At 37.1% G+C, this 27,725-nt stretch overlaps 1 protein-coding gene and 1 non-coding gene across 3 annotated transcripts in view; one reads left to right on the forward strand and one right to left on the reverse strand.

Annotated features, from left to right (window-relative positions):
- KIF27 (kinesin family member 27) overlaps positions 1–27,725 on the reverse strand; it is a 90,836-nt gene that overhangs the window by 40,907 nt on the left and 22,204 nt on the right. For both annotated transcript variants that reach the window (XM_090275884.1, XM_090275883.1), the window contains 6 exons: positions 26,482–26,688; positions 15,124–15,293; positions 14,563–14,666; positions 12,984–13,139; positions 10,942–11,147; positions 7,838–8,035 (listed from right to left, as the gene is read on the reverse strand). In XM_090275884.1, the coding sequence (XP_090132010.1) occupies positions 7,838–8,035; positions 10,942–11,147; positions 12,984–13,139; positions 14,563–14,666; positions 15,124–15,293; positions 26,482–26,688 (1,041 nt within the window). The remainder of the gene's footprint in view (positions 1–7,837; positions 8,036–10,941; positions 11,148–12,983; positions 13,140–14,562; positions 14,667–15,123; positions 15,294–26,481; positions 26,689–27,725) is intronic.
- Positions 21,577–21,683, forward strand: LOC150013243 (U6 spliceosomal RNA). Its single transcript, XR_016510885.1, has one exon. It is a non-coding gene; the product is annotated as a U6 spliceosomal RNA (small nuclear RNA).

Raw genomic sequence — 27,725 nt, forward strand, 5'->3', positions numbered from 1 at the left:
ATGAACACTAAAATGAAAACTGCATCACAAGAAACAACAACAGAAGCTAGGGAATTGAAGCAAAGGCAAACTAAATAGGCAATGAGAGTGGAAAAAGAACTATAGATATGGGAAACATATTGGGGGGGAGGTCAGCAGGGAAGGGGAAGGGGGAAAGAGAGGGAGATGGTATAGGAATTAAGATCATGGTAGGAGGGAATGGAATAGACAGAGAGAGGTTGAGAAGAACTATATGTACAACCAATGGACATGGACTAAAAGGGGGGGACAAGGGGAGGGAGGGGGGCCACCGGGTGGAGGGGAGCAGAGGGAAGGGAAATTGGAACAAATGTAACACTATAATCAATAAAATACATTAAAAAAAAAAAAAGAAAGGAAATGAGTGGATGAAGGTTGGGGCTATTTGAGAAGAAAATAACATTAGGCCCTCACTGAATGAATAAAATCTCACATCAAAAATCAGGGTTTACTAGCAAACCTTTTTGTTTGTTTTGTTTTCTTTTTTTCTTTCTTTCTTTCCTGGTGTTACAAATTAGTGTAACATGGATAAGTCTGAAAATTATAAAGGTGCTTTACTCTTGTGCCTTTGTCAACTCATTACCCTCAGTTCGTCCACCCAAGGCACCTATCAGCCATGGGTATATTAGAATTTATAACAATAGAAATGTAAAAAGAAAAGTATTCATCCATTTCTGACACTCAAAAATCAGATTCTGCAGCATGAGAATAGCCTTGCAAGGAAGATCATGGTCCTGTGAGGAGTATTTTCCAAATTCCTTTAGTTTCCATCCACATCTTATGAGTCACATCAAGAGGCCCAATGCTCAGTGCTCTTTAGAGGAGATGCCACGGTCAACCACCACAGCTTAGCAGGAATCAGGAAGGACACCATGAATCAAAGTGGGCCAGTCTGCATACTACCTCTCACTGGTCCATGATAGGTAAGTACAGAAATTGGAAGTGTTTAGAAATTTTTATCACAATTTGACAGAATGATTTTATGTGTGTTGAATCTAATAAATAAAAGATGGACTTTTATAATATATTTTGATTTATTTTATTAGTTTACTAGTTCATGTTTTTAAAAAGTATTGGGCTGTGATAAATTAGTAATAAAATAAAAATTGTAACTTTCCACAGGTAATTTCAGAAGTACTGGTATAAAGGAAGTAAAACGGAAGTCTACCATTTTCCAGCCCTGGGAATTGGCAAAAAGGAGAAAAAAGACAGTAAGAAAGATGTGTGTCCCAATTTTCTTCTCTTAAGTTTTGGCCCAGAATGGAGGTGATAAGTAAGGTATCACTGGGGGCAGAGATAGGAAATGTAGACTACAGTGCAGAGGCTCACACCTACGTGGGACTGCCCAGCCTTGCTGAAAGAGCAAAGTACAGTCAGGAAAGAGACTAACTGGACCCCTTGGCCTCAGGTGACATGGACTTTGAGTTGAAAACTGAAGGTGAGGATAGACCACAACCTAAGTAGAAGACCATTAGGACATGAGATAAGGTCAAAGCACCACCAAGCTAAAAGCAAGACCAGACTATGAGTTATGCCAGCCATAGGTTTCATCATCAGAGACCAGCAGAGAAGAGATTCCAGTAATCACATCCAAGGACCAACTGCAACTCAGGGGGCCACTTTCCCCTCAACTCCACAGAATGCAATAAAAAGCAATATACCCAACCACCACATACACCAGATTCCATCTTAGCAAGAGAAGCACAGGGCAGAAGAGACTAAGAGAATGAATATTCTTATTCAAGAGAGCTAAGAATTATTTAAAGGAAATGTTTAAATTATCATGAAAATTTTAAACAGCCTAGACATTTAGTTAGTTCCCACATGTATCCAGCAATTACGATGACATGGATTGAGCAAGGTCAGGGAATTTCATAATGAACACGGGTTTGCTATAGACTAAATAAATTTTTGCTGTCCACCTGAGTTGCATTATGGGTGAATTTGGACTCTATTATAATTACTACCCATCAATTTTTCATGCTTCCATAGATCTAGTTCATAGTTACAGTTTAGCCCCTGTCATAGTCACAGCAAGCTCAGGATGCTTGAATAAAGGCACCTTATACTTGGAGCTAACTATCTACTATTCCTATTCTTCCCCACATGCTTTAAGACTATTGCAGTAGGTCTAGTTTCCGTTTCTAGATGTTGCAGTAGACATTATTGCCTTTTAAAAAGGATTTTATTTATTTTTAGAGAGAGAGGAAAGGAGAAAGAAAGAGGGAGAGAAACATCAATGTGTGGTTGCCTCTCACATGCCCCCAACTGGGGACCTGGCCCACAACCCAAGCATATGCCCTGATTGGGAATCGAACCAGCAACCCTTTGGTTTCCAGGCTGGCGCTCAATCCACTAAGCCACAGCAGCCAGGGATATTGCCTTTATTTTATATGGTAATCACTGTTACAATACTAAAATAACATTCTTCCAGGCACTATGCTAGCCTTTTTATATCTATTTAAGTACACCACTTAATCCTCACAATAATTCTATTGCCAGGGACTATTATAAACTAAATTTATAAATGAGGAAATTGGTGCTTAAAGAAGTAAAAAGCCCAAGATCACACTATGGCCCACAATTCCAGGAGTTCCCATACTTTTTCTTTATAGCTCATCCATGGACTTCAGTTAAGAACTGCTGATCTAAGAAGAACCTATGCAGAAGTCATAGTAGTCTCTGGAAGTGATATTGTTGAGTGGAAAATGGACAAATAGAAGTGTCAGCTCCAAACAGAGGGCAAGAGGACCTTTAGGACTGTGAGCAGGTTTTCTGTCTGTGCATAAAGTAGTACAAACTTCAATATATCTTTGGGGCAGACTGTTCCTTTTTCTGGAATACTCATTCTCCCCCTTAAATGGGTCATTTCCCTAAAATGTGAAATACATTTGGCTAAAGGAAGAAAATTTTCCTACATAAGAACGTAAAAAGTTTAAGTTACAGGCAGAATTACACTTCAGCAGTATACACACTCTGACCAAAAGTTTTTTTTCTTTTCCCTAAGCAGATTTAGAGAGCTCTACATCTTTTTTTTTTTTTTTTTTTTTTTTTTTTTTTTTTTTTAATCCTCACCCGAGGACAATTTTTTATTGCCTTTAGAGACAGGAAGGAAGACAAAGAGAGAGAGAGCAACATCAGTGTGAGAAACATCGATTGGTTGCCTTCTTGCACACACCCTGACCAGGGACTGAACCCACAACCTGGCTATGTGCCCTAACCAGGAATCAAACTTGCCACCATTTGGTTTATGGGGCAATACTGTACTCCAACCAGCTGAGCCACACAGGCCAGGGCAAGAGTTCTACATCTTGTTTGTTTAAGCCGTGGCCTATGAGAGATGAGCAGCTAAGACCCAAAGAACATAAGAATGACAGGCAGGCCTGATTCTCATATTGGAAGAAGGACTGTAACAAAAAGATGAGGACATTGGCAATAGAAATGAGAATTGAACAGATTCAAGATATTTGGAAAATATAATCTATAGGACTTAGTGGTTCGTTGGATATGGATAATAAGAAAGAGGACAGAGTCAAGGATGACTGCCAAATTTCTATCTTACCCAACTGAACAGATTAAAATATCATGTAAAGCACATTGGAAAAATATATTTTCTCCCCATGAACGAAGCAGGGAGGGGGGGCAGTGGGAAAATTAGTAAGGAAGATCATAAATTCATCTACAGGATAACCTAATGAGGATATCAACAGTTAGATATGAATCCAGAGCTCAAAGTGCAAATCTGGGATTAAGGATTAAATTTGGGAGTTGTCAGAATTTAACTAAAGCCATGGAAAAAGATGAGGTTAACACAGGACAAAATATAGAAGATAAGGAGGGCACAGGCTAGAGACTTGAGGAATTCCCATATGCAAAGGACTGATAGTGTAGGGTGAGCTAGTGAAGACCTAGAGAACAATCAGAGAAAAAAAACAAAGAATAATTCTACAAAGGCAATGGGGAAAATATTTCAAGATGGAGGAAGTAGTGATCTGTGCTTGATGCAACTAAGGTGTTAAGAAAAGGACTTTAGCCCTGAGCAGTGTAGCTCAGTTGGTTAGAGCATCATCCTGGAACCAAAAGGCTGCGGTTCAGTTCCCAGCAGGGCACAAGTCTAGGTTGTGGGTTCAATCCCCTGGTCTGAACACATACAAGAGGCAACCAATCAATGTTTCTCACACTGATGCTTCTTTCCCTCCCTTCCTCTCTCTCTAAAAGCAATTAAAAAATGTCCTTGGATGAGGACTTAAAAAAAAGGAGAAGGACTTTAGTGAGAGAGAGAGAGCACACTAGTGAACTTTATTGAGCTTTAAAATGGTGCTTGAAGCCAAACTGGAGAAAATAGAATAAATGGAAGCAGAAAAAAACAGAAACAAATACAGTAAACTTTTCCAATAAGTTTGGTTATGTAGGGGAGAAGAGATAGAGAGAGTAGTTAGTATAACACTGAAGGAGGATAATTTTAGGATCTAGAAAACTATCTAAGATGTTTAAAGTAGGATTCTAGGAGAAAAGGAAAAGTTGAAAATATAGGAGAAAGAAGAATTAAATGAGTTAAAGCACATAAGTGCTTAGCATAGTATTGACTGAGGGTAAATACTCAGTAAATATTAATGACTGCCATAATAATAATTATTACATTGTTATTATTGGTGATAAAGGAAAGAAGTCTTTATTAAAAAACTACACAGTTTTGGAAGAATAGCAGTCTTCTGCCTCAGAGTCTGTCCCCTCTAGAACACCTCAAGAAGAATAAACCTGCCACCCCCCTGCCAGGCCAGCCAGTCCTAAGCTGTGCCGGGAGTTTCTGCTCTCACCCAAAATCCATCCAAATTAGCATCCTTTGGGAAACATAGGCAGCTGTAGCATGATCATCCAGGCATCCTCAATGAAGAGACTATTACCATTATTATTAAGAATGAGTAAAGTAAATTAAGAAAGCAATTCCACTTACAATAACATCTAAAAAAATTGAATATCTGGGGATAAATTTAACCAATGAAGTAAAAGACTAGTAACACTGAAAATTATAAAACATTGCTGAAAGAAATTGAAGACCTAAATAAATGCTCATGGATAGGAAGACATTATATTGTCATGATGTCAATACCACACTAAAAGATCTACAGATTCAATGCAATCCATATCAAAATTCCAGTGGCCTTTTTTGAAGAAATAGAAAAGTTGATCCTTAAATTCATAAGAAATTACAAGGGGCCTAAAAGAGCCACAACAATCTTGAAAAGGAAGAACAAAGCTGGAGGACCTGCTACCCAATTTCAAAACTTACTACAAAGACACAGTAATCAAAACAGTGTGGTACTGGCATTATGATGGACATATAGATAAATGGAATAGAATTGAGAGTTTAGAAATAAATTCATAAATCTATAGCCAATTGATTTTTGACCAGAGTATCAAGTCCATTCAATGGAGAAAGAATAGTCTCTTCAACAGATAGTGCTAGGACAAATGGATTTCCACATGCAAAAGAATGATGTTAGACTCCTATTTCACACCATACATAAAAATTAACTAAATATGGATCAACAACCTATTAAAGATAAGAGCTAAAGCCATAAAAGTCTTTTAAAAAACACCAAAGGGGTAAATCTTCATGATCTTAGATTTGGCAGTGGATTCTTAGACATGAAGTTACAAAAGAAAAAATAAATAAACTGGACTACACAAAAATTAAAAACTTTGCTGCATCAATGAATATTATCAAGAAAGTTTAAAGACAACCTACAGAATGGGATAAAATAGAAAAAGTCATGTATCTGATAGAGTTTAATGTTCAGAATATATAAAGAATTCCTATAACTCAACAACAAAAGACAACAATACAATTAAAAAGTAGACAAGACTCCTTCCACCACCATTTATTACCCATACACCCTTTTCCACCTCCCTCAACCCCCTACCCCTCTGGTAATCATCATGCTGTTATCAGTTTTTATGAGATTTTTTTTTCCTTAATCCCGTCACCTTTTTCAACCTTATTTTATTAAAGGGTCACCCCAATAAATTCTATAAAAAATAAATAATAAAGTAAAAACAGGTTGAAATAGGAACAACAAAAAAAAGTAAAGAACTTGAATAAACATTTCTCCAAAGAAGATATAAGCCATATGAAAATCATTTAACTGAACATCATTAGTCATTTGGAAAGTGCAAATCAAAACCACAATGAAATACCACTTCACATGTAATTGGATGTCTATAATAAAAGACAGAAAATAACAAGCACTGGCAAAGGTGTAGAGAAATTGGAACACTCATACCTTTCTGGTGAGAATGTAAACGGCAATGCCACTATTGAAAACATTTAGTGCTTCCTCAAAAATGCTAAATAATTACCATGTGACCCAGCTTGCTACTCCACTCCTGGGTATTTCAATTCCAAAGGAATTTAAAGCAGGGACTTGAACAATTACTTGTATGCCAGTGCTTATCACAGCATTATTCACAGTAGCCAAAGATGAAGACAACCCAATGTCTATCAACAAACAAATGGATAAACAAAATGTTGTATATGCATACAATGAAATATTACTCAGCCATAAGGAATGAGGTTCTGATACATGGCACAATGTGGATGAACCTTGAAAATATTATGCTAAGTGAAATAAGCGAGGCACCAGGCAAATATATTGCATGATTCCACTTTTATGAAATATCTAGAACAGGCAAATTCATAGAGAGATAAGCAGATTAGAAGAAGGAGGGGATAGGGAGTTCTTAATGGATCCAGAGTGTCTGTTTAGGGTGATGAAAAAGTTCTGGAAATAGATGGTGATGGTTGCACAACACTGTGAATGTAATTAATGCCACTGAAAGGTACAACTGAATAATGTTAAAATGATATATTTCATGTTTTATATATATATATTTACCACAACTTATAAAAATTAATATGTAATATACCAAAACCTATTGAACTGTATAATTTAAATGGGTGAATAAAGCTGTTAAAAAAAAAAAATCAGTAACTTGGCTTAAATGCTTTTTAAGTTCCTTTCCATCACTAAATTCTTTTTTTTTTTAAGTCTGAGAATAGATTGCATTCCAAAATTAAATATATAGGAAATCTGCAATTATGTTCCAAGCTTTGGGTTGGCTTAACATTTCAACAAAAGAGACTGGTATGTAGTGCTAGATAAGTGTCTGTTATTGTTATTATGATCATGATCATCCTCTCTATCTTCAAAAGAGCCCTGTGAGGCGAGTATGATTAAGGCCATTACAGATATGAATAAACAAACTCCAAAAGGTTAAGTGGTTTTCTCAATAAATGATCCAGCTAGAAACTGAGAGAGCTGGTATCTGAACTTATGCCCAAGCTGACACCACTGGTTCTTCCCCATCCCAAGCCATCCCATAGAACTGCTGGATGAACAGGTCTCATCACTCTTCTGCTCACTGTGAATGAAATGGTACCATTTTACCTTGTTACCACATGGACAATGCATTTCAAAGCACTTTGAAAATGGGAAATCCCCTTCAAATGTTAGATGTTATTAAGAAAGTTGGCTTTATATGTTTTTCACAGCCACAACTAAAGTTAAGGTCCTAGTTTGAGAAATTATACCACTGAACTTTCTTTTGTGAAGTCAAAGCCTTCAAGACAGTACTCAGAATTCAGTAAACAGGTTTTACTTTGTAGATGAACAAAGCTTTAAAGAGAATAAGGAAAGCAGCCAAGGGCAGGCCAAGGTTAGAAACCTCACAAGCCAAGGAAGTCAAGACCTTGGCTTCCTCAGCTCTGCGCCATTTAATATTTCATATTATGCTTAGCAGGAAAGTACGACAATATTACTTTGATTTTTTGTTGATCCCGCTTAATTTCTGTATCCAGTTGCTTCCTTTTTTCATTTTCTTCTTGAAGTCTTTTTTGCAGCTGTACCTTTTGATATTTCATGTTATCTACACTCTGCTCTAGTTCATTAGCACGTTTCTCATTTTGGATCGAAAGTGATGCCAACTTCTTACTATTTTGTTGCTTCTTCTGTAAGACCTGAGATCATATGGAATATTTCAAAATGAAAAATTGCACCTCTCATAAACCTCAAGTAAAAAACTTTTCATTCAATGGCAAGGGTAGACATTTTGCCTAGATTTTAACTTATTTTTTAGTTTTGAGAGGTTCAAAATTGTTTTCTATATTTCTACTTTTACAATTGGGCAACCGTCATAATTTTCACTAGATATGAAGAATGACGAGACTACCTGATGCTGAAAGCCAAAGAGAACAAAATTAATCTCTTTGCTTTTTATTAGTATTTTAATTAAAAATATATGTACATGGCAAAAATTAAAACAACAAAAAACTGAACTTGTATTTAATTTTGATAGTAATTGGAATGCTAGAGCAAAATGATCATATTAGCATTTTAGTGTCTTTTCCACATCAGTATAAGTACTGGAAATCTTATTTAAAAGTGAGATAAGTTGTCATTGTCTTTTGTACTTAATCCACAGATGCTCATAAGTGTACCAGTTATATGGACAATAAAGTGGGGACTGAATGTAATGGGGGGTGGGGAGGGAGCATTGGGGGGAAAATGGGACAACTATAAAAGAAAAACAAAAAAATAAAAATATATATATTAATGCAGCATATAGTTATATATTATCAATGGCATAAAAAATACAGATTTCAGATTTTTTTAATTAAAAAATTTGTTTTACAAATAATTATAACAAAAAATTCTAGTATTTCAATATTTAAAGTATATGTTAGAATACTGAAAACTGGTATTGTTACTACAACTATGTGACCCTGAAATTAGTTATTTTAGCTTTCCAAATTTTAGCTTGCTCATTTATAAATTAGGGTAAAAAAAAAAAAACCATTTCAAAGGATTAAGTAATGATTAGGTAATACATACAAAACACCTGGTATGTATATAGCACTTTGTAGACACTTAACATCTGTTAACTATCATCCTCCTCCTCATCACCACCACCATCCTCCATCATCTTCATCATCCCCTCCCCATCAGTTGTGCATGGATATGTCAAAGGCACAGAAATTTCTAAAACTACATGGGAATCTTGTTTCAGTCCTCTGCTGTGTGAGATGTTTCTTTTAAACTTAAGTTCTGTGTGTTTTTTCCTCTCCTTACCAGAACTGTTAGCAGAAAAGGATGCAGCAAGAAACTTGGAAAACAAAAGGAACATGGTAATTCACAAACCCTACTAATAATCTTTCACTTAAACCATTTTAGTTGTGTGAGACATAGAACATATAAAAATAATCTTTGCTAAATCCATAAACAAGACTTAAACAGTAGATATATAGAATAAATATAACCTCCTTAGAAAAACAGTAATTCTAGCTATTATTAATACTGAGTATAAGAATTATAATCAGCCCTGGCTGGTGTGGCTCAGTGGATTGTGTGCTGGCCTGCAAACTGAAAGGTCGCCTATTCAGTTCCCAGTCAGGGCACATGCTTGGGTTGCAGGCCAGGTCCCCAGTCGGGGGCATGCGAGAGGCAACCATTGATGTACTTCTCACACACTGATGCTTCTCTCCCTTTATTTCTCCCTCCCTTCCCTTCTCTCTAAAAGTAAATAAATAAATAATTTTTAAAAAAAGAATTAGAATTGAAGCGAGGATATAAAACTATAAAGTTATAAATAAAATTTTATAATAAATGCAAAGGAAAAAACTTCATTTTAATCTACTAATGTTTTGTTAAAATAAGAACTTTGTTAGACATCACAGCCTGAATGTAAAAAAGAGTTAATCCCAGGACTCTCTGAGGTGAACAACTAAGTGAAAATAAGTATTCTGAAGGAAAGTGGAAGGTGTAATATGGACAATTATCACATTGCTTTAATCAGTTCTTGAGGCAACTTAGGTAAAAAACTTTGGTGACAATGTCCAGATGTTTGAGGTGTCATTACAAAACCCCAGGAGGAGGGATTTGGGAGGGCTGTTCACCTCTGCATTCCTACTTAGAACAGGACCTGGTACAAAGGAGATATGCAGTGAACACCTTGCTGAAATAAAATAACTATGAAACAGTTAGAGAAATAAATAAGTTACCTCTGAATAAGTTACCCACAACTCCATTCTACCTACAGTGGAAAAGGTATGAAAGTAATAAATTATGAATGAAAAATGAAAAAGGCATTCTAGCAAATTCTGACCACACCAAAAATATCTGAAAATGGCTTCAGTACACAAAATCTCTCTTAAATATTTCTTATAGAATAGAATTTTTAACTGTAGCTATTTCTGAGGTTATATCTAAATCCAGCATTAGGAAATTAAGAAAAAGTTATAGTACTAGAAGTTATTAACCTTTCTTCAACCAGTCAGTTATGGTTTGAGAAAATTGAAACAGTTATTTGTTGAGTGTCTACAAAGTGCCATGCAGACTTTTTTTTATATGTATTATTTAATCACCAATCTTTTGTCCATCAGAAAAGGACACTATTTCTCCGGTTATCATTATTTCTTACCTTAAGGTTTTTTATAAAAAGATTAAGATAATATACTTCTTTTTTAAAAGATCTTATTTATTTTTTAGGGAGAAGGGAAGGGAGGGAGGGAAGGAGAGAAACATTAATGGTGAGGGAAACATTGATCAGTTGCCTATTGGGGACCTTACCCACAACCCAGGCAGGTGCCCTGACTGGGAATTGAACAGAGGACCTTTCAATTTGCAGGCCGGCATTCAACCCACTGAGCCACACCAGCCAGGGCAAGACAATATACTTCTTGAATGCAGAAATATATTACCCAGATTGAAGTTTTATATAAACCTACCAGCACTCTGGAAAAGAAGAGCTGCATTACAGTTTGTCTTGCTAGTAAAAATGGAAACCTACTTCTTTCCTAACTAAGTACAAGAATCCTCAAAAGCAGAAAGCTTTAAGTAGGTTTTCTCAATTACATTTTAAAATTACCTGGACTTTCAACTTTGCAGGATCCATCTTCTTACGAAACTCCTTCTGTAGTTTTACTTTCAAAGCAACATCAGAAAGATCTTTGTTTTCCAGTTCCTGTAGCTTCTTTTCTGTCTCAATTAATTCCACTTTCGCCTGTTCTGCTTCATGCGCAAGTTTTGTTACTTTCAGAGAATACTGTTTGCTTACAGATTTGGCATCGTTACCTTCAACATAATAATAATAATAGTAATAACAATTATAAATTGTATTTTAAAAAACTAAGTAAAATATCAAAAACATAAAAATGTTCAACTCTTAAAAATCCAGCTGGGAAATATAACTATTTAAGGCATCACATTAAAAATTCAAACACAACTTGCCACCTGGCCTCTTAATAATTAGTTCCTTAATGACTGTTTACATCTGGTGCCATTCAATCTTCACAATGGATCCTTTTTTGTGTTTTAGTGTGACATTTCTGGTCTTCTAAATAGGTACTGTAGCTCTGCTGGCATCAAACTCTAGTTAAGAAGGATATTTGGGGTGACACTTTGGCCTTTTATTTATTACACTTCAACTTCCTGCTACCCATACTCTGTTTCATTGAATTCTTTTATTTTACTACTATGAAAAACTTCCAACATACTAAAAGTAGGTAAATGATATAATAGATGCTCATCACCCAGATTCAAGAGTTATCAAGATTTTGCCACAGGTGCTTCATCTATGTTCTTCTTTCATTTAATTGCTTAAAAATTATAAAGTAATCCCAGATGTCATATCTCACCTAACCATAATTAATGAGCATCTATAAAAAATATGGACATAAATAAAAAGTCATTATCATTCCTCACAATATTAATACCTACCAATTCCCAATTTAGACCTCCCCAATTATTTCAAAATGTCTTTACAATTGGTTTATTTTAATTATGACCCAAACAAGACCCGTGATACATCTGACTGTTATGTCTCTTACTCTTTTAATCGAGAGCTGGCCCCCTCCTTTTTCATTCTATTGAACATGTTAAAGATGAATTCTTTAAAAAAAAAAGAAAAAGATTTTTATTTATTTATTTTTAGAGAGAAGGGAAGGGAGGGAAGAAGAGAGGGAGAGAAACACTGGTGTGAGAGAGAACATGGATCGGCTGCCTCTCACACACACCCCTACTGGGGACCAAACCCACAAACCAGGCATGTGCTTTTACTAGGAATCAAACCAGCAACCTTCAGGTCCCCTAAATGTGACCAAGTTGTTTTGCATTGGAGTTAGGGAAAAGAAATGCTAGTGTCTCTTATTCCTTCAATTCTTAACTGAATTTCAAAGTAGTCAAGGGTCATACATTGAGTATATGGGGAGGGGAGGGAAGCTTGAGACGTGCTTTCTAGGGCAAGCCTAATGTAGCTGACAGTGAGGAGAGAATGTGGTGCATACACCAACCTGGCAGAAATTTGAGGCTAAGAAGAGCTAGAAGCTTAACTCACTCAAGAGAACAGCTCTCAAGAATAAATCCTGCCCTGGCTCGTGTGGCTCAGTGGAATGAACACCAGCCTGCAAACTGAAAGGCCGCCAGTTTGACTCCCAGTCAGGGCACATGCCTGGGTTGCAGGCTAGGTCCCCAGTTGGGGGCATGTGAGAGGCAACCACACATTGATGTTTCTCTCCCTCTATTTCTCCCTCTGTTCCCCTCTCTTTAAAAATAAATAAAAATAAAATCTTAAAAAAAAAAGAATCCTTACATCTTTAGAGAAATAAAAATCAACTACACTTAAAATATAGTTTATGATTGCTGTTAAAATGAACTACCCAAGAAAATAAAGATTAATAATTTAAATATTATTAAAATGAGTTAGAAAAACATCTCAGACATATTCCCAGATGCCTAGTATAATGTTTCTTTAAAAGTGGCAGAAAACAGTAAGTGCCACGGAGTTTCAACACAGCAAAGAAGTCACACTGGTTAGAACAATTTATAGATGATTCCCAATATAACAAAGTTCTTTCAATAACTAACCTCCACATATTGGCTCTAGAACACACCTTCAAAGGATACTATTACCTGTTTTCATTAATTCTTTAATCAGCTCTTCCTTCATTTTGATGTTAATTGTAAGTTCTCTCATTTTTTGTTTAGCTTCAGTAAGTATGAGTTCTGAAGTCCTTAATTTTTGCAAATTCAACTCCTGACTTTCTTGGAGACATTCGATCTTTGAATCTTTAAAATAAGAGAAACAAAACTGAGAAATAAAACGATGTGCTTATAAAATACTCAACAGAAGTAGAACTAAAAAAGAAAAGCGAACACAGAAGCAGTTTAGAGGTGGCAGAGGAAAAAACAAAGAGAGAGGGAAGGAAAGGAAGGAAAAATACATGGTAACTGGGACTTTAGTTTTCTTGCTTACAGGAAGAGTTTTCCTTTCCTTTCCTAAGAGACATAGCATTTCTTTTCCCCAACTCCAATGAAAAACAACTCTCTGGTCACATTTAGGGAAACTGAAGTAAATATTATCCTTTTTTTCTTCAAGTCCTAGGTTATCACCACACCCAAACTACATACATGCTTTAGTCACATCCCATAGGTTCTGATACAGTTTTTCATTGCCCTTAGATATTCGACAATTTGAGTTTTAAAACTTATTATTTAAGAAAGGTGTAAAATCTCCAGGTGGGCAGAGGTTTGAATTTTTTCCTTATTACCTTCTAGCTTTGTTATAATCAAAGAATGTAGCCTACACCAGACTACTAGAGTATGGGCCAGCACTGCTTATTATTATCTTACACCAAAATGTAAATCAGCTATGTCACTATTCAGCTCAGCTAACCTTTTTTTTTCATAGAGACTTCCTCAGTGAAGGAGTTAGTACAGTAATTTTCATTCTGCCATAAATTTCTTACCTGGTCATAGACCAGTACAGTTCAAGAATGGCAACTTTACTAGTACTTACCTAGATTACTTATACGTTTAAAATTTTATTTCAGCTTCATTCGTGACATATAGGTATTTTTGTTGTTGTTGTTAAATATTACATGCATAGGCTCTTTAAAAAGGCTCTCATTTTCATAGTGTAGGACTTATTTATCATGTTATTTATATTCTCTATACTCTTACCTTTTGTGCTTTTACCACTCATATGCCAAGATGAATGAATTAAAATATCCTACTATAGTTTTTGGAACATATACATTTTATACTGCTATACATCAAATAATGTGTATTTGATTACGAGCACCCATAGAATAATTGGGCTCCAATGCCAAGGGCACATCACTAATGGCAGACATGCATGCCAGTGAAGCAGGAAAGGAAACACCTAGTAAATTACATAAGATGTATTTTAAAGTAGTCAAGAATACAATGCATACCAACCTAGGTTTGAATGTAAAATCCCCATTCTGAGAGATCGAGCCTACAACTCTAGCCAGAACTGACTGGTGGAAAAATTTTCTTACTAAGGAGTAAAAAAGAATGATAAATGAGAAGTAGAACAGAGAACATAAAGGAAGTTCTACCAACCAGGAAAACATTCCTACCAAGTTCCCATCTTTAAGAACTCCTAGATGCTTCTTAACTTATTGACTGAAGAAAAAGAGGTATCTTATAAACATTAAATGTAAATTACTTAAGAAAGTCTGTGTACCTTCTTTCCCCAAACTTGACTTTTGTGTTTGATCATGAATATCATTCAATTCAACAAGAGAACAAACAGAGGCTGGCTTTTGAATCCATGAGTGACTTCTATGTCTGGGAAAAAAAAAAAAAGATCAGGATCAAAGGTAAGTTGTCTGTTAGTGTTTGTTAATCTGCCTTCAAATTAGTTTCCCCCCCAAAATGACTATAATGTTAAGAGAATGACTGATTATATAAACAGAATTTTACTAATATTCCCAACTACATTGGGCCCAGTGGGAAATTCATTATGTTTGTTGCCACTGTGACAGCAGAATCAGGAAATCCAGAAGCATTTTAAAAATTAAAATATAATGACTATAAAAGCTCTAAAAGCAAAACTATTTTTCAATTTTAAGTCCGATGACTTGTGTTCAAACAGTGGTTTCATAGTACATTGGTTGACAATATAGTAAAAACTACCTACTATTATTTAAATGGAAAAGATACACTAATGAAAAAACTCCATTTGTATATATTTATTGCATCATAAACATTAAATGTTTATTAATTCAGTCTATATTTAACAAACCTAATTTCAGATTTCTCTTGGCCTTCTGATTCTTCATCATCACTGTTATCAGAAAATTGGCAGTGGAGGACTTCATCTTGTTCCTCTATGTGGTCCAGGAGCATCTGACTTCGTGTTCGAAATCCAGCGATGACTTGATCCAGAGAGCACACAGAAGGACATGTGTAGACCTTATAAGTGATTCCCCCACCCAACAACAACAACAAAAATAAATTTTAAAATGTTTATTTTTATCTTATTACTCAACATGTTTTTAAGGGGTTATTAAATAAGTACTCTTAAATATACAATCATCAATAATATGTATGGCCCTCCAAAAGTGTCAAAATTCATTTCACAATACTATTGCACCTCATGGATTCTGCTTTCAGAATCTACACAGTTCTTCCTCTTCTAAAAAGCTCTCCTGCCTTCAACTACAGTATAATATTCAAAAATAAAACCAAAGAGAGGCCTGAGCGAAAACATCACAGATCTTAAACAGCACAGGCACTTCCCAATGAATGCAAAGCCCATACACAGTGCAATAGGAGGCAACTGTTTCACACCCCACTGATCTTCCCAGTTCTGAACACCTGGAGAATTATGGTGTTGCTGCCTAGGGTCTGCGTCCCCCTCCAATCCAAATCCTCCAAATGAAGAAATCCAGAGCCATCACCACTCCCTCTGCTAAGGCAAAATATTCTCAATTTGGAAATCCAAATGTATTTACTCACACTTTACAAGTAGTGGTTAGGCACAGCTGATTAATACTCTAGGTGACATACTTAATATGCATCATAGGATAATGAAATGTTCATGAGATAGTCTGGGAACTTTCTAAACATATTATGAGATGCTTCTATTGGTAATATACCTTAAGTTCTCAAAAAACAAGCATGAAAAACAACAACAATGAATTAGAAATCGCCTTTATACTTTTATTCTAGTTTCTGTTACGAAATATTTCTTTTCACCACCTCTCTGTAATCAAATCTGTGTAATTTCTCAAAAAAGGTAAATAATAAAACCTTAAGGAGAGACATTCAATTTATTATTTTTTTATTGTTTTTCTTACAACTTATTATTATTATAAGCTATAGTGAAATGTGTATATCACAAGGTGTTCAAGACTCAGTTCACATAGATCCTTCTTGTACCCTCTCTCAGAAAATCCTGATTCTTTGATATCTTATTTTTGTGCCTCTACTGTTGGTCCCCTAATAAGACCATCTGTCACATCAGCACCATGATGGATATGTAATCAAGTTTTCTAGGTAGCCTCTAACTTCTGAAGTTTTGAGTGGGGGAGGGGAATTACTTACAGAAGAACCAACTCAAGTATTCTCTAACAAGCACAATGAACCCAGCTTGGCCATTTGCTTCAAAGGTTTCTCTTTGTCAGGGAAGTGGGAATTATTTCAGGAGCAAATACAGATTTTTTGTTCAGAGTCAAATTTTGTTCTCTGAGGTTGTAATTTGCTTTTAAAACTTCTTTATACAAGAAAATAAATGACCCAGCTTAATACTGAACACCAAATCAATTCTGTCACAATAAAAAACATTTAGCAAATTAATTCTCTAACAGTCTTTCCACCAACACAATGGTTCTTTGCCCTTTCCAGGCTTGTAAAGCCTTCTAAAATCCAGCTCCTTCCTACCTAGGTTGAGAAAACTTTACAGTTATTGAGTTCAACTATCCATCCCATATTTGACACTCCTCTGTAATATTGCAAATTACCACTTAACCTCTGCTGAAACACATTCACTGGGGATGCCATCATAGGCCTCTGATATCATCTTTGGCAGTTCTCACTAATAAACCCCTCTTTTTATTCCCTTAGCACTTCTCACCTGTCCCAATTCTAGAGACAAAGTCTAACAATAATGATAAACCTTCAAATATAGGTTAACAGTTTTAAGTATGTGAAATACAAAATTTATTTTTGTATTATTTACCTGTATTACAACTATAAACCTACTTTTGCGCACCCCTGTATTTAAAAGTCATCATGTCCCCTTTGAATCTAACTAAATCTAGAGGTACTTCAGATTTCCTCCACCGTCCTTCAGCAACTTGATTTTCCTCTGAAAATAATCTAATGTGACTTAAAGTGCTATACCCAAACCTGAATGTAACAGTCTAAATCCCCATACAATGAGAGAATCTCCTCTCATCATTGATGCAGTTGATTTTGTTTCATCAGATTTGCTGCAACTTTGCTTAACTCATTCGCCACAGGTTGTAGCTTCCATATAGTTGTCGTCATCGTCGGCAGCCGTCCGTCTCGAGAGACGATGGTGTAGCTTCTTAAGAGTCTATCTGCACCGCCGAGAATGGTTGTGCAGTCCGACTCGGGAGTGACACGGTATCTGTCTCCTCCCGTGTTGAATCGACATCTTGCGATGACGCTGGAGTGTCCTCTCCAGTGAAGCTGAAGCTACAGAGCCTGGGCAGGGTGATATGGAGGGTCTGCTGTTGCCCATGCAGCAGACCCCCCCTCTCTTCGCAGCTGAAGGGTCCAAGGGAAAGACGGAGTCAATACAGCTTGGTTTCAGGTGCGCCGCAGGAGTTGCCGGTGTTGACTACAACGTCAAACCGCCTTAGGGACTCCGGCTCCGGATTTTCTGTCGGGGTTTACTCCCTTAGCCTTTCCCCTGAAGAGGTATGCCGCAAGGCAGTGGAGGTTTTTTGGAGTCAGAGTTTTCCTTCTCTGATTTCCATATAGTTAACATTGTAATTTCAATTGAGAATTCTGCAAAGATACATAAGACTTAACATGTCATTTTGCTACTGTGCAGTTGGTGTGTTCTGCTGGAATGAGTCACTTAGCTAGCCAAAGAACCTGGTCAAAGTTCAGCACATACATCTTCTCTGTGTTCTGCTGTGTTCACTCTTTACCATGAGCAACTATGTGTTCAAAGAATTTAAAAAAATTATGAGAAAAAATGGCCTTTATGTGAGAGATAAAATCTTAGTATTACTAAGACTGAAAAGGCAATGAACTTCCAGCCAAAATGGACACGTAGGTAGACACGCTTCACCTCCCTCCACAACCATAAGAAGGAATACAACTAGCTCAAAACTAAAAACAACCATAACTACCAGAAAATTAAACTTCATGGAAGTCCAAAAAAGAAAGATATAAAGTAATACTCATCCAGATAGGTGCAACAGCTCTACCTAAGACACAGAAAGTTATCAAGTTGACAAGACAGAGAGTTATAGCCAAAAAAGGGGAGCAGATCAAGGTTCCAGCGGGAGAATTAAGAGACAAGGAGATAGCCAACCTAACAGATGCAGAGATCAAAACACTGGTGATAAAGATGCTCACAGACTTGACAGACATGCTTGGGTACAGCAAACGCATAAGGGAAGAAATGAAGGCTATGCTAAGTGAAACAAAGAAAAATCCACGTGAAACCAATAATGAAAGGAAGGAAGCCAGGGTTCAAATCAACAATTTGGAACATAAGGAAGAAATAAACAGTCAACTAGTACAGAATGAAGAAACAAGAACTGGGAAAAATGAGAGGCTTAGGAACCTCTGGGACAACTTTAAATGTACCAATATCCAAATAATAGGGGTGCCAGAAGGAGAAGATGAACAGCAAGAAACTGAAAACTTATGTGAAAAAATAATGAAGGAAAACTTCTCTAATCTGGTGAAGGAAATAAGACATACAAGTTCAGGAACCACAGAGAGTTCCAAACAAGCTAGACCCAAGGAGCACCACACCAAGACACATCATAATTAAAATGCCAAAGGTTAAGGATAAAGAGAATCTTAAAAGCAGCAAGAGAAAAGAAGAGAGGTACCCATAAAAGGGTTCCTATAAGACTATCAGACTTCCAGTCAAGATGAAGGCCTAGACTGACATGCTCCATCTCCCTCCACAACTAAAAAGGACTACAACTACCACAACACCACAAATAACCAGAAGTTGCAGAAAATAAAGCTACATGGAAGTCCAACGTATGAAGTTATAAACAACTGGTGCTCGTCCGGATGGGTAAAAGGGGCAAAGCCAGGGCGGGGAGGTCAAGCTGTGCTGGCAGTGGTGGCGGGATGGCGGTAAGGAGACACCTGTATTTAAGTGGAGGCGAGCAGCACCTGGGGAGCATCCCTGGCTACAGACCAAACCCATCAGCTTGCGATTCAATGCCGGGGAAGGCAGACCCCCATTGCCTCAGACCGTGAGACCTGGAGGGCAGGGGGATGGAGGAGGAGGCTCCCAGTCTCTCAGCGGAGAGTGAACGGCAGGAATCCATCTTGGATCTCTGCCCCCACACAAAGCGCCACAGTGTGGTAAGAAGGGTCATCTGGTAGTGACAAGTGCACAGAGCTCCGCCCTCTATAGCGTAGGAGGTGTGACAGCCCAGCCCAGGAAGCAAAGGTAAACACAAAATTGCCAGGATGGCACAGAGCATGACAGAGATCCCAATCACGCAGCTGACCAGACAGCAAATATATGATCTATTGAACCAGCAGATAGATAATTTTTCTGAGGTTCAGTTCAGAGCTCTGGTTATAAGAAAGCTTGCAGACCTAACAGCAGATCTTAAACAAGATGGGGAAGGAATGAAGGCTAGTCCTGCTGAAATGAACGAAAACACATACAAAACAAGTGGTGAGGGGAGGAAAATCAGAGATCAAATTAACAAATCAGAACATAGGAAAGGAACAAACAGTCAATCAGTGCAGAAAGAGGAAACAAAAAGCGAGGAAATGATGAGAGGCTCAGAAACATATGGGACAGCTATAAGCGGGCCAACATCCAAATAATAGGGCTGCCAGAAGGTAAAGAAGAAGAACTAGAAATTGAAAAATTATGTGAAAAAACAATGAAGCAGAACTTCCCTAACCTGGGGAAGGAAATAGACTTACACGTCCAGGAAGCACAGAGAGTTCCAAAAAAACTGGACCCAGAGAGAACCACACCAAGACACATTATAATCAAAATGTCAAAAATTAAGGATAAAGAGAGAATCTTAAAAGCAGCAAGAGAGAAGAGAATTATGTACAAAGGGGTCCCAATAAGACTGTCAGCTGATTTCTCAAAAGAAACTCTGCAGGCAAGAAGGGACTGGCAAGAAATTTTCAAAGTAATGAAAAGCAAAAACCTACAGCCACGATTACTTCATCCAGCAAAGCTGTCATTCAGAATAGAAGGGCAGAGAAAGTGCTTCCAGGACAAAGTAAAACTGAAGGAGTTCATCTGATCCAAACCACTGTTATATGAAATATTAAAGGGACTTGTTTAGGAGAAAGAGGATCAAAACTATGAACATTAAAATGAAAACTGTATCACAACAACCAACAACAGAAGCTAGAGAATCAAAACAAAGGCAAACTAAGTAGGCAACGAGAGTGGGAAAAGAATTATAGGTATGGGGAACACTATGGGGGGAGGTCAGCAGGGAGGAGGAAGCGGGGAAAAGGAGGGAGATGATACAGGAATTAAGAAGCATAGTAGGAAGAGTGGAGTAGACAGGAAGATGTTGAGAAGAACTATATGCACAACCAATGGGCATGGACTAAGTGGGGGGCAATTGGATGGAGAGGGGTCACTGGGTGGAAGGAAACAAAGGGAAAAGAAATTGGGACAACTGTAACAGCATAATCAATAAAGTATATTTCTAAATAAATAAATAAATCAGCTGATTTCTCAAAACAAACTTTGCAGTAAAGAAGGGGCTGGCAAGAAGTATTCAAAGTGACGAAAACCAAGGACCTACAACCAAGATTACTCTATCCAGCAAAGCTATCATATGGAATGGAAGGGCAGATAAAGTGCTTCACAGACAAGGTAAAGCTAAAGGAGTTCATCATTGCCAAGCCATTATTGTATGAAATGTTTTATTTAAGAAAAAGAAAAACATAAAACTATGAACATTAAAGTGACAACAAACACAACTATCAACAACAGAATGTAGAAAATAAAAACAAAAACTAGCCAACAGCCAGAACAGGAACAGAATCATAGGTATGGGGATCCTTTGAAGGGTTACCAGCTGGGAGGGGGAAGGGAGAGAAATAGGGAAATGGTTCAGGGATTAAAAAGCATAATTGGTAGTTACGAAATAGACAGGGGGATGTCAAGAATAGTATAGCAAAGGATGAACCCAAAGAACTTATATGCACGACCCATGGACATGAACCAAGGGGGGTGGGATTGCTGGAGAGAAGGAGGGTACCGAGCAGAGGGGAGCAAAGGGAAAAAAAATTGGGACAACTGTAACAGCATAATCAATAAAGTACACTTAAAATTTTTAAAGGCTGTTGAGCTATAGTGTGAGATTATGCACAGAAATTTTGTGAATCAAAATACAATGTAATTCATTCTATCCCTGGCCAAGGTTCAGTCCCCTGTCAGGGCACATACAGGAAGCAACCAATGAATGCATAAATAAGTGGAAAAACATCAATTTTTTTTTCTCTCAGTAAATAATTTTTTTTTAATGTAATTCATGTGCTCGCTTTGGCAGCACATATACTAGTATTGGAATGATACAGAGAAGATTAGGATGGCCTCTGCACAAGGATGACACACAGGTTCGTAAAGCATTCCATATTTTTAAAAAATAAAAATTAAATAAAAATTTAAAATGTAATTTATTTGGGCATAAAAAAAAGAAGAGCTTTTACAAAAATTCCACTTATGTGAATCTGGAGATTCCAGAAGGCTTTTAAAATATATCCCTTAAGACTATTTCAGTCTAATACTGAAAGTGGTATTGTGGACCTACTGCTTTTATTTCCTTTTCATGATACCATATTTCATCAAATCTAAAATGCTATCAACTGCAAGAAACACACCATTACTTTTATACCACCAAGAAAGAAAAAAAGCTATCAAATTATGACATGGCCATCAATTACAAAAAAAATGTCCTGCCGACAAAGATGATAAAATGTGAAAAAAATATCTCAATGAAAATGGTAGATTTTCATCAATATTTATGGTATTATTATACTAAACCTACGTAACAACTAGGAACACTTTTGTAATTTTTTTCTTTCCAAAGTGCCTTTTTAGTATGTATAACACTGGCTTTTTATTTTAATTATATATTTCAATGTTAAGAAAGTTAGGAACCGCTATTATATTTTAAGTTTAAATCAAGATTCAATTTTGCATTTCATCAGATGAGTTTCTGGCATCTACTGCGACAAATGAGTTTTTCTTTTTTTCCATATTAATTTGGTACATAATATTAGTACTTTTCTTTTATTTCCCTGTATACTATTTGATTGTGAGGGGCAATTTCTTTAGAATTTTTGCATGGGTAGACATGACCTAATACTTCTAGTTTAGTGTTTAACTTTTCAGATTAAGAGATAGTTGAAAACAAATGTGCAACAACAGGAAAAGGTATACAATGTATGCCTTCAGAATAAATATTAAAAATCATGATATATTATAGAAGAATATTTCATGACTATCAAATATTTGTGAAATGTTAAATGAGAAAAGCTAGTAATGAAAGTATATGTATAAATATAATACACTTTTAAAATAAGATCTTTTCATTCTTTCCCTCCACTATGTATAAACGTGCCTAAGAAATAAAATCAAACTCTTTCTGTAATCAATTTAAAAATTAATTAAACAACCTCCAGCCAAGATGGAGGCGTAGACAGACACCCTGCATCTCTCTCCAAAACTAAGAAGGAATACAGCTACCTCAAAACTAGAAACAACCAGAAGTTCCAGAAAATCAAACTGCAGGGAAGTCCAGCAAACAAGGATATAAAGAAGAAATACTCATCCAGACAGGTAGGAGGGGCGGAGCCAGGGCGGAGAGGACATGGTGTGGTGGTGGCAGCAGCGCTGGCAGCAGCAGGCTGACAGAAAGCGCAGTCACATGTTCTAAAATGTCAGGAGGGACACCTGGGGTGCGTTCCCAGGTCCTCAATGGACCTCAAAGCCCATGGTCCCAGCACCGGGGAAAATCAAGCCTCATTGCTTCTGACTATGCAGACCAGTGGGGATTGAGGTGGAGGCAGAAACTGCCGGTCTCAGCAGAGTCTGCTTGTTTAAAGGGCCCCCATGGTCCTAGAATATCCGCAGACCCACCCACTCTGGGAACGACGGCCAGGGCAGCAGTTAGAGGGGTGCCAGTCCAGTGCGGAAGTGGGAGAAGTGCCTGGAAAAGGGGCGAGTGCTGGGCAGGCGGCATTGTTCCCTCTCAGACCCCTCCCCCACATACAGCACCACAACGTGGTGAAACAAGTAGCCCTGTACTGATGAATCCTTAAGGTTCTGCTTCTTACAATGTAACAGGAGCGACAGCTCTACCTGGGACGTGGAGGCAAACAAACACAGGAGCCCGTCAGAATGAGGAGACAGAGAAGTATGGCCCAAACGAGGGAACAGATGAAGGTTCCAGTAGGAAAACTAAGTGACGAGGAGATAGCCAACCTAACAGATGAGGAGATAGACAACCTAACAGATGTAGAATTCAAAACACTGGTGATAAAGATGCTCACGGGCTTGACAGATATGCTTGAGTACAGCAAACGCATTAAGGGAAAAAGTGAAAGCTATGCTAAGTGAAATGAAGGAAAATCCACACAAAACCAAAGGTGAAGGAAAGGAAACCGGGGTTCAAATCAATGATTTGGAACAGTCAACCAGTGTAGAATGAGTGTGGGGGGGTTGGGGGAGGACTTCCAGAGGAATGGGGGTGCCAGGCAGAGAAGCAAAGAGGGAAAAATTGGGACAGCTGTAATAACATAATAAAATATACCAAAGGAAAAAAATTAATTAAACTACTTTTCTTTTTTCTTCTTTTGAAAGTATTTTACGTTAAAGTATTTCTCTTATCAGACTATTTTTACTCTAGGAAAATATTAGAGTTCAGCTCTAAAAGAAAAAACTTACGGTTGGAAAACATTAGCTAGACTTCTGCGAAGAGACAGAAATCCAGGAGAAAATAAAATGGTATTTCCTATGTCCTCTGTGGCTTAATTTCGCTAGGTTTGGTATCCAATATGAGACATTGCCCTCATGCTTAAAAACAATGTAACAGCAAACAGAACTTGAACAAGGCTTCCCAAACTATGTGTCTTCCACAGACAAGCCTGCCTTTTCATGTCTGCTGCAATACCCAGGCCAGACAAAAGAGGTGGCCAGGATTTCTGGACATACATTAGGAGAACTTTCAAAACTGCTAATCATATGACCTTTGCATCATCTTCCTTTTTCCCTTAAAGTGGCTAGGTGGTTCTTTTGAGGTATAAGGAATTATTTTGAAAACAAAACAAAGCTAAAAATTTACTAATTTGAAGCAATTCTAAATGTCAGTTTCAGGTCTAATCAAACAACTAGAGATAAGAACAGAAGGGCTGGGCCTACCTTTCTCAAGAGCGCACAGAGCTCTATATACTCAGAGAGAGAGAGAGAGAGAGAGAGAGAGAGAGAGAGAGAGAGAGAGAGAGAGACTAATAGAAATAAAAAACAGAGACTGAGAGTGTGTAACTCTTGTAATCAGAAAAAAACCCAAATGTAATTTAAAAAAAGAAAAACAGAAACAGGAAATACTTTCGCATAACTAGCCAATAGTAAAAGAAAAAAATATTAAATATAAAAGGTTTAACATATAAGTATTAAGTTGAAATAATAGATAACGTGAATCATGTAAAAATGTTTCTTTCTTCCTAAATGTTTTATGAAAAGGTACCATGTATTTAACCATAAGGATAATGTCAATGACTCTACAAAGTAAAAATGAAATTAATAACAATGATTTAAATTTTAATATTCAACCACTCAAAACCGAAAACCACGCAGGTAAGGATAACATCTGTCTTACTCACTCTGAGGTACTGAGCCTGGGACATAGCAAAGGCACCCATGGACATATATTGAGGACACAATGTACCAGCACTTTCAAAGTTACCATCTCATGTAAATCCTCCATAGACTCCTCCCCCATACAGGTTTAGTCATACATAGGCCTATACAACAGAGCTGGTGTTCACACCCAAGCCTGCCTAATTGCAAAGTCTATGACATTTCACATATTTCTTATCCCTTTGACTGTAATCATCACATAGATCTCACACAAATCATTTCCCATCATAAAATCAATCAACAAAAACCAAAATTCATGAATCTTCTAATTAGTCTTTTCCATAGTAGAGATTACTTGATGATTTTTCAAGAGAAATATGTGTGCGTATATTTATACACATTCATAAATAAATAAAAATTAAATAAATAAAATTTTAAAAAATATTTTAAAGTTTATACTGTGCTTTACACAGTCTTGATATGGCAGGTTGGCAAGATTAAGTAACACATAAATGTCATTTTGAAAAAAACTGCCCTGACCAGTGTGGCTCAGCTGGTTGGGTGTCGTCTGCAATGTGAAAGGTCACCAGTACGATTCCCAGTCAGGGGTCAGGGCAAGTGCCTAGGTTGCAGGTTCAGCCCCCGGTCGGGGAATGTACAAAAGGCAACGGATCGATGTTTCTCTCTCACATCGATGTTTCTCTCCCTCTCTTTCTACCTCCCTTTCCCTCTCTCTAAAAATAAATAAATAAAGCCTTTTAAAAAAAAAGAAAAGAATAAGACAAACCAAATAAGTCAAAGAAATAACCTCCAACCTCATCTCAACTTGGTGTGGTTAAAGAAAGAAAAAAATTCATGAATATATCAGCCTTAGGAAAACTCTGACTCCAAAAAACCTCCGCTGCCTTGCGGCATACCTCTTCAGGGGAAAGGCTGAGGGAGTAAACCCCGACAGAAAATCCGGAGCCGGAGTCCCTAAGGCGGTTTGACGTTGTAGTCAACACCGGCAACTCCTGCGGCGCACCTGAAGCCAAGCTGTATTGACTCCGTCTTTCCCTTGGATCCTTCAGCTGCGAAGAGAGGGGGGGTCTGCTGCATGGGCAACAGCAGACCCTCCATATCACCCTGCCCAGGCTCTGTAGCTTCAGCGTCATCGCAAGATGTCGATTCAACATGGGAGGAGACAGATACCATGTCACTCCCGAGTCGGACTGCACAGCCATTCTCGGCGGTGCAGATGGACTCTTAAGAAGCTACACCATCGTCTCTCGAGACGGACGGCTGCCGACGACGACGGAGTCATGTCTGAAAATATGACTGCAAAGGATAGCTTTTCCTCCTTAATGAATATAGATATTATCTTCAACTACTCCTTCCAAACATAATCATACATTCTCCTATTTATTGATATTTTTACTAAAAAGAAGCATGATATGGTTAAACGAATACACAAAGTCCATAAAACCAAACAGAAACCAAGCATATCTGCTGAGACTATACAAATACACTGTGATATTATGTTACATATAATATTTTTAAGATCTCAAAATAAGAAAGAGGTTAATGTTTAGACTTTACCTTCCCGGCATCTGATCTTGCTGGGATATAAATATAATCCCTCAAATGAGTATCGAATGGTACAGTATATGGTCTCTTTTCAGGTATCCTGTTATCTGGCCCATCTCCACAAGTTTCCTTAGCTGAAGAAGTCATTGAGAGGTTAAGTTTCATTAGTTCTTCACTCAGTTGATCCACAAGAAGTTGTTGTTCTATTATTTTTTCATTCTTTGTAGAAAATAAATGAAAATTTTAAAAATAGAGATCCTCAGTATATGTGTAGATAATGATAAAAAATAAATTGTATATTGACCAAAATCACAACTGTAAGTCACAAGTTCCTTAAGAGTCCAGAAAAGCCTCATTTATCCAAAGACTAGCCTTCTGGTGTTCACAGGTATCTAGGATTGTTCTGAGTGGTAAACACCTTTGAATAGTAAGCAACAAATACGGCATAGAGTTAAATACTCAAAAAAAAAGGCTCCATACACTGTGACTAGTCAGCTTGCCAAACTGAGGCACTCTGATTAGCTGAGCTTTATAAAAGTTTGGACTTCTTGAGTGAAATTCAAGAAGTAACAAGAGACAAGGAAGTTCAAAACTGGAGGAAGAGCGGAAAATAGCACAGGTGGCAGCAAAGGCGACAGAAGTGGCAGCAGGTGCAGTGAAGTGAAAGCCTTTACTTAGTAAAAAGAAAGCTGAAAGCACAAAGAGATAGAAGACAGGCAACTGATAGTCCTGGGAGAAAGGAGAGCTTGGAAATCAAAGGTAGGACATATTGTGTACAGGTAGGGGGAGGGGAGGTGTGTGTGTGTGTGTGTGTGTGTGTGTGTACTTTTTATGTATCCTGTAAAAAACGTTTACAGTATATCCAATCCAGAAAGCGCTAACATCAATCTTTGTTTTACAAGAACAAATTTATATAAACAAGAAATTGTCATTCATTTTAGCATTTCACATGTAATACTGTTTTAAATTTTTTAAAGCCTAAAGTTTCGCTGTGTTAATGCTGAGCTATAAAAATGCAACCTTATTTAAAAATCATGCATACAGGTAATTCAAATACACAACAAAATAGTACATAAGTTGAGGGCAGGTGTTAAATGGAGTCCTTACATGGTCTGGGAAAAGGGTAAAAGCACCAATTAATACTAAACTTTATGAAGACAAGGATGCATGGTTTACTCTCTAGGATAACCACTAAAAAAAGGAGTAAAAGTACAACTTTCAAGCTAATAAAGTTAAAATTTAAAATACACAATACA

Source organism: Furipterus horrens, unplaced genomic scaffold (genome assembly GCF_987537825.1).
Source record: "Furipterus horrens unplaced genomic scaffold, mFurHor1.1.pri manual_scaffold_4, whole genome shotgun sequence".
Taxonomy (NCBI): Eukaryota; Metazoa; Chordata; class Mammalia; order Chiroptera; family Furipteridae; genus Furipterus; species Furipterus horrens.